A 7,636-nucleotide genomic window follows, 5' to 3' on the forward strand; every position below is an offset into this window, starting at 1 on the left:
CCGCGAGCCTTGCTTTGTTTCTGCAGCCGTGTCGGGAGCAAGCTGGGTCCTGAGCACACGGACGAAGCAACCGAGGGCTCCGATGCTCCGCCCAGGGCGCGGGCCTGGCCGCGCTGCCTTCGTCTGCTAGCACCCTTAGTTCCTTTCAGGATGGTGGTTGAGGGCTGGGAATGAATTCCCTGGGACTGTTTCTGCTTTGCTCAGTGCCTATTTTAAAACAAATAATAAACTACAGGCTCCGGTGCCCTATCCATTAAGCCTCCCTGTGCTGACTGGGTTCACAGGCTGCCGTAGTCCTTTTCTCTTCCTGGAGCTGTCTGCTTCACTTCATCGCTTGCCAGGCTGAGGAGTGACATGCACATCTCTCGCTCGGCTGAGCGCTGACAGCTCCAGCCCTCGTCCTGTGGTGTTTTTAGCCTTGCTGACATGAAGAAGCTCCTTTCATTAATGTCCTGCCTGTAGAAGGAACTTAGTTTAGACGCATGTAAAGGGGTTAGTGGAGAGATGCTGTCCTGGATACATGAGCGAGGTTAAAAAGTGACCCTACTGGCTACTGCATGGCCCGTCCAGCCATCAGAGGGGGTGACTGCCAGCTGTCTCTTCCAGGATGACTAAAGCCTTGCTGGAGAAGGATGGCGTGAACTGGCGCCAGAAGCTCCCACCAATCCCCACGGTCCCTGTTTCTGCCCAGACGAGGTGGAGCATTCCTTCTGCCAGAGCCCCCGGGGCAAACACTCCTCCTGCAACTGCACCGCAGGGAGGACCAGGTGAGAGCATGCCCTTGGGCCAGGCACAGAGCCCTGTGGCTCAGAAGGGTGATGAACAAGGCAGCTGCCACGCCTGCTTGGCGCGTCTGCAGCTGGGGCTGAGGCCTGGGGAAACCTGGGCCTGGTTCTGCCGCAGCCTTTTCGGTTGATTCTGGATCCTTTGATGTCTCTGTGTCTCACCTCTGGTATGGGGATATTTGCTTTCTGAGAGGCTGCGCTGATCTTGTCAGTTTTATAGCGTTCTGTATTCTTTCACGCTGTTTCCAGACCAGACTGCTGCTGGCACGGAGAGAGCTCGAACTCTGAAGGAAGAAGGAAATGAACTTGTAAAGAAAGGAAACCATAAAAAAGCAGTTGAGAAGTACAGTGAGAGTTTAAAGCTCAACCAGGAATGTGCGACTTACACCAACAGGTACTTCTTGGCCCTTTATAAAAGCCACCGTGGTACTTTCTGTCAGAGCTGTCTAATGTTTGCTCCCAAACAAATGAATAAAACAAAACCACCCACACATGTTTGCCCCAAGTGCAGTCTTCCCTGTAGTTTGTATAATATTCTTTGATCAGCTACTGCAAAAAAAACCTTGGAGACACTCAGCTTAGGGCTGGTAAGGGATTTCTCCCTTTAATGCTTGTCTGCCAGGACTCTTATTTTGAGTAGTGTCTGCTGTCCCATGAACCACAAGCTGCAGACTGCTATACTTAAAGACTCCTAAGGCAACTGCAGCAAGCAGAGCATGTTCTGAACTGGTATAGCTAGGAACCTGCATCCTTGAAGTGCAGGTTCTTAGCGTTAGAGTAGGTTACTCTAAAAAGCCTCTTTTTTTTTCCCCCCCAGACTAAAAAACTGTTTCCTCTTTTCCGCCCTTTTAACTGAAACAAACTTGAGCTCAGGAAGTAACATTACATAACACGTGAGGCTGAAGGCTGCTTTGGAGTCCAGCTTCGTGCTGCGCAGGGGTCGGCCGAGATCTGCTATGTATGTTGCAGCAGCAGATGCTGCTTTTAGCCAGAGGTCTCTAACCAGGTAATTGTATTGCAGAGCTCTCTGTTACCTGACTCTGAAGCAATACAAGGAAGCAGCACAGGACTGCACGGAAGCTCTGAGGTTAGATCCTAAAAACGTTAAGGCACTCTACAGGCGTGCTCAAGCACTTAAAGAACTGAAGGTAAGTCGGGAGTTTTTGAACAGTTTTAGGCTAGGACTAGAAGCCTGTTAATGCATGATTAGGGCAAGAGATGCCGTTTAGAACTCGTTTCTGTGCTAGACAACATCTGCCATCAGATAGCTGAGACCTGTGTGGACTGGGGGGGGGATTTTCTTTCACATCGCTATTTGCTGGTTGGATCTCCCGAGTTTCTCAGCACCAGGTCCTGTTTCTGGAGATGCTGGAAGCAGCTATGTGTTGTGTTGAGCTTTATCTTTTTGTGTCTGGCGAGGGACTCTCTAGGCAGTACTGGAAGACTTAACTGCATTGGTGTTGGACTCGGAACCTGAGTGATGAAATTGTCTTCTCAGCCCTAGTTTAAGCGTGTTTTAGAACAGCTACATTGATGCCAGTGCTTAAGCAATTACACAGAAGGAGTCACGGGCTTAGTTGTGTTGCGGGGTAGTAATTCTGCAACAAAAGCCTTAGACTGCATTTTCAATGTACTAACATTTAAAAAATACTCTCCTTTTAGGATTACAAATCAAGTATTGCCGATATCAAGAGCTTGTTGAAAACTGAACCAAAGAACACAGCTGCACTGAGATTACTGCAAGAACTGAACAGAGCCTAGGGTAACCAAGCAACAAGGAAAGCTTTGTTTTCCACTGCAGAAGAAAGCTTTTCCCCTTCTGATGTTGTTACAGGGACCAATCTTAACGCAGGATCAGTATTGAAATCTATCTCCCACTGCTGCTGAGATGTAACAGGTTCTGTGCCGGCACAATGAATGTTAAGACACATAATCTGTATCAAACTCTGTTATCTGGCTCTAAGATCATTCAAAGTTTTAATGCCCCTCCCTGAGGGGCATATAGATTAACTTCCCTGGTTGAAGTCAACTTGTCTGTAACTATTGGCCTCAGGGACTCTTTCCATGTTGGCTAAGATGCATGTGAAGTGGCTATTCTCTTTCTGAAGAGCTACAAACAGAGGGGTTTTTGTCCTTATTCGGGTGACAGTTTTGCTGCGTTTGTGCTGCTATTACTTAAATAAGGTTGCTGCAGGAACTGCCGCAGTTGCCCTAGCACCACGTACCATTCTTGTAACAGAAGCACAGTGACCTGCACAGGGCCGAGCTTGTTCCTTCTCCCACTTGATGCCTGCTGGCCCTCAGCTGAGTTTCTGCTGCTTAGCGTGACTGGGCTGATATTTACAGTAGCAGCTTTCTTTTATTTTTAATTATTCTGCACATTTAAGGAAGCAGCAGCAAGTTAAGCCTGCCTTGTTACACTGTGCACTACTACTTTCAGATTCTGGGTGCTTGGGAATTTTACAATTGTTTTTTTGTTTGTTTTTTTAAAAAAACCACTTTAGCTCTTCTGTGCCTTTTGAGCGGTTGCTACAGGGTGTTACAGGGAGGAGGATCTGCAGTAACATCCCAGCTGAGGTCTGGCTTACTACTTCAATGCATGTTTATACTTTTTGATCTTCTTATCTGGTATTGATGGCACTGACTTAAGATGGTAGGTAAAGAGAGATTTGGAGTTATTCTATGAACCGTTAAAACCAGTTCTCATTAAAGCCATGTTTATTTTCGTTTCATAGATGTGTTTTTTTACATGATGGATGGTATAGGGGAACTGGAACACTTTTTTAATGACTTTACTTCATACTGTCCCCGCTTTTTGTCAGAGGACTTCAAGTGCTGTATAATGCCTTGCTTTGGAAGCCAGCTGTCAGGGACAATAACATTGCTCAGCCTTGCACACTGTGCATGGGTAGAGTGCTTCTTTAACTAGTAAGTCAAGATGCTGGACAACACTAGACCTGAGCCAACTGCTTACAGTACAGACCAAGAGAGAGAAGCTGGGCCGTATCTTTGTTTCCCACCTTACTCGCTTCTCCCAGCAGTCAGGGTTTCAGGCAGGTACCCCACTGAAATGAATTTAGAAAGCAGGCATCACTTTAATGCCATTAAAGACAGAGAAAGATTTCTTATCTTAGCCTGACACTAAGTAGTTTTTTGTAGGTCCCAGGGCTGTACTCCATCAGCTGTAATGGGCCAGGGCTTGAAACAACAACTCCCTGAGGGGCACAAATTGCTCCATTCACTCCACTCCCACTTCTAAGCCCCACAGCTCCATTGATCCTGCAACCAGCACTTGCTGGAGCTTTTAGCAAGTGAGTGTGATGGATTTCAGGGTGGGGACGCGCAGGCTAGCAGTACACAGATAAGCAGAGGAATGTCGCAGAATACAGGAAGAAGACTGACTTCACTTATTTAAGAGCTATCATTTTAAGAGCCCTGCTGTTATCTGGAGTGGCAGATATCTGCACTGTTCAACTACAATTCATTACAACACCTCTAAGCAGCAGCATTCACCATCTCTTTCCCTTCTCAGCAACAGCAGTGCGTTTTTGTACCTTATCTCTAAGACTTTTCCCCAGCAATACCACCAGGTAGACAACAAGCATCGCAACAAGACACACTACTTAAAGCCCAGGGCCACTTCTGCTCCAGCAACGGTGCTGCTGCCCATGCAGGACGCTTCCCAGGCATGCAAAGGTAGTGCTGTCCACAGGGGCAGCTGCTTGTCAGAGGCACACCTTCATCCTCCCCTTTCAAAAGGCACAGCAACTATTCCAAACTAGAGACTCCAGATTCACATTTGCATTGCTGCTCCTGCCTCAACTCCCTAAAGCCTCAGACTTCCCTGAGGAGTTCAGCCAGGGAGCTACTCCAAAAACTTTCCAGTATCCTCCAATATACCTGGGGATCCAAGCTCCACCTTCACCTTTTCTGATAAACGTTTGAAAGACCCTGGTCCTTGTTCATGTCCTTTTTTAGGCTATTCTGATGTCCCTGTGTTCCTTGGCCCCACGCTGCATTCCCTCTAGCTTTACAGCCGTCTTCCCAAGCCAAGCCATCTAGCATTGTAGGTGGTGTCACAGGCGCATCTGAACGGGCCTGTTACACCTGAAAAAAGGTTGCAGACAAGCTAGCCAACAGCAGAATGAAGTTTGCCCGTACAGTTCCGTTCCAGCTTCTTATATGCATTACACATGCAAATACACATTTTTACTCTAGAGACAAAGCATAAAAGCTTCCAGCCAGTTACACTTTGGGAGAAATAACACCTTAAATGAAGGCCCTGTATATTAAGAGGATTAAAGTCCTTTATAAGCATCTCGCCGAGAAAGAGATATCTAAATAGCGCACAGTTCAGGTATCCACTATGAGGAAAAGAAATATTTAAGGAGGTCAGAGGAAGATTTGGAAAAAAAAAAAAGGGGCAAGAAAAAGGATTGATGAAAAGCCCCAGGGAAGAGTCCCAGCTGAGCAGAGCAGACACCATGCAGGAGCAGATGTGTAAGTGATTCTATTAAAATGCTGGAAGGAAAACAAGAGGTAGGAGGAATGACTCAGCAGCGAGTTGAAGCGAGAGTATGATACAGCACAGAAGGAAGATTGAGCCGGCAACACCAGCACACAAGTTGGGCAGAAAGAAGGTAGGTGGTGCTGGTGGAGGCGTGCTCCTGTCAGCTCAAGGAAGCAGTCAAGTAAGGTCAATACATCGCCAGTCTCAAGTACCAAGGAGCCTCTAGGGACTGAAATTCCTTTCCTAAACAGGAAAAGTAGAGCATTAAGGCCAGGATGATGACAGCCACATGCTCTGGGAGAGGCCCAGAGAGCAGAACATAGTAATAACAGGTCCCAGCTACTCCCGCAAGCAGGGAGTATCCCAGTGGGACGCAATGCGGTTATGAATGTTTTCAGGCCCGCTGGTCAGGAGCACACATTGGAGAAGCAGCTTTTGATTTACAGCTACCCCACAATACCTCAAAAGCTGGGTCGTGTGCACCAAAGAGACACACACAGTGTGGTGACCAGCAGAAGACGCTCGGTGCTAGTACTCCGGCAGGCGTACAAGGTCTATTACAAAAGGAGAGCCGCAGGAAGATGATGCCTTTTAAAAAAAGAAGTTAAAAACAGCTAGCTAAAAATAAAATCTGGGTAGATGGTATGAAATTTGCTTAAAGCCATCCTCCTAGAGAGTCAGAATGGATCAGGAGAGCCTGCTGGTTGGCAATTTGTTCATTTAATCCTATATGTCCCTTCCTATAAGCTCTCAGGACTGCCACCCCACCAGCATCACAAGCTTCAAACGCTAATTACAGCAGCCTGACCTAAGTCCATCCCTCCACCTGCATGAAGCAGAGAAAAAGCATTTGCTGTCTTTCTGCAAAGGGAACTAACCCATGCTTTGGGGGTGGAAGCATCAGTTCTTTATTAGTGTCAGCTACAGGAACAAATAAAACTACAGAACCCAAAAAATCCACTAAAAATGATGATTCATCAGCACTTGTCATTTTCTGGGCAACTGAACCAGGCTGGGTTCCACACTACATTTCACAAGATGCTTTCAGTAGCAAGAAGAGAATTAGCGTGGGGATTTTTTTACAGGTGCAGGAGGAAGCAATTCTGCAAGGTTTACAATACACACACAAAAAAAAAATAGGATGGGGCATTGAAGACAAGCCAGGGTCACTGTACGGGCACGATTCCAAGAGCACAGTGGGGTTGCTGCTGCTGTTCTGCAAAGGCAATGTTCTCGGGGCTGGCTCTCAGTCCTGAAGTCTACAAAAAAACAGAGAACCCACATATGTAATTTTCAACTGCTAAAGGAACAATTTCATCCAGACAAGAATTCACCTGAACTCGGATTAACGCAGTTTCCTTGCGATCACAAGTCAAGAAAATATTATCTTCAAAGGGGTACATGAGAGTCCGAATTGCTTGTTAATGGGTCTGTCCCACCCTCAGCAGCAGGGTCAGCTCTCCTGGTCAAGCCCACACAGGACCGCCAACATTTTATGGGGTATCTACTGACAAGGTTCTGCAAAAAACACTGGGAAATCCCAGGAAAGATTGTGCCAGTCCCCACTGGACCTACAGAAAAGCCAGGTCCTTTCCTGTCTTCCTTCCTGGTTGCACAGTCATTGCCCTTGCGAACACAGAAAAACCACACAGAACCATGTCTCTGCAGTACAATTAAGTCTGGAAAATGGAGAATGTGATTTAATAAGCGGAATATTACAGTCAAAGATACTTACATTGCTCATCAAGCCATACTTGGTCTGGACAAGAAACCAAATCCCCAGTTTCAGTGTCAGAAACCAGAGACCCTGAGCACACCACGCACACGCCGACACTTGCAACAGCTCCCTGCACCTACCCCGAGTCACTGCAGGAACGCCACGGCGCTGCTCTTGTGCGACGTCTCAGTAGCCTGGTGTGCTTGGAGAACAGCAACCGCTTCCTCGATCTTACAGAAAGCACAAGGAGGGGAAGAGGTTGAGTTGCTCCAACAGAGGAGCACGCTACACAAGATACGCAATATTCCAGGTCCCGATCTGGCCTCTGCACAGACCCACTTCCAAGAGGTAAAGGACTTTAACAACAATTATAAAATCCAAGTCCGCTGCTTCTGCAGGAGACTGATCAGCTCACAGACCTCTTCTGTCTCTTCCCTAGGAAAATGCTGGGGCATCTCTCCTTTTCTATAGGAGTCAGAACTGTTGCCCTGGTTTCGGCTGGGATAAAGTGAATTTTCTTCCTAGTAGCTGGCACAGTGCTGTGTTTTGGATTTAGCATGAGAATAGTGTGATAACACACTGATGTGTTAGTTATTGCCAAGTAGTGCTTACACTAGTCAAGGA

At 47.0% G+C, this 7,636-nt stretch overlaps 2 protein-coding genes across 2 annotated transcripts in view; one reads left to right on the forward strand and one right to left on the reverse strand.

Moving 5' to 3' along the window:
• The window catches only part of TOMM34 (translocase of outer mitochondrial membrane 34), a 7,186-nt gene extending 3,671 nt beyond the window's left edge, over window positions 1-3,515 (forward strand). Inside the window, exons 3-6 of the mRNA XM_019472825.1 lie at window positions 607-767; window positions 1,035-1,179; window positions 1,807-1,933; window positions 2,448-3,515. Coding sequence (XP_019328370.1) covers window positions 607-767; window positions 1,035-1,179; window positions 1,807-1,933; window positions 2,448-2,546 — 532 coding nt within the window. The 3' untranslated portion in view covers window positions 2,547-3,515. The remainder of the gene's footprint in view (window positions 1-606; window positions 768-1,034; window positions 1,180-1,806; window positions 1,934-2,447) is intronic.
• Window positions 3,516-7,158: 3,643 nt separating this feature from the next.
• Window positions 7,159-7,636, reverse strand: part of PABPC1L (poly(A) binding protein cytoplasmic 1 like) — an 11,807-nt gene continuing 11,329 nt past the window's right edge. The window contains exon 14 of the mRNA XM_019472826.1: window positions 7,159-7,242. Coding sequence (XP_019328371.1) covers window positions 7,159-7,242 — 84 coding nt within the window. The remainder of the gene's footprint in view (window positions 7,243-7,636) is intronic.

The sequence above is a fragment of the Aptenodytes forsteri genome, unplaced genomic scaffold, assembly GCF_000699145.1.
Source record: "Aptenodytes forsteri isolate BGI_AS27 unplaced genomic scaffold, ASM69914v1 Scaffold149, whole genome shotgun sequence".
NCBI classification, from domain to species: domain Eukaryota; kingdom Metazoa; phylum Chordata; class Aves; order Sphenisciformes; family Spheniscidae; genus Aptenodytes; species Aptenodytes forsteri.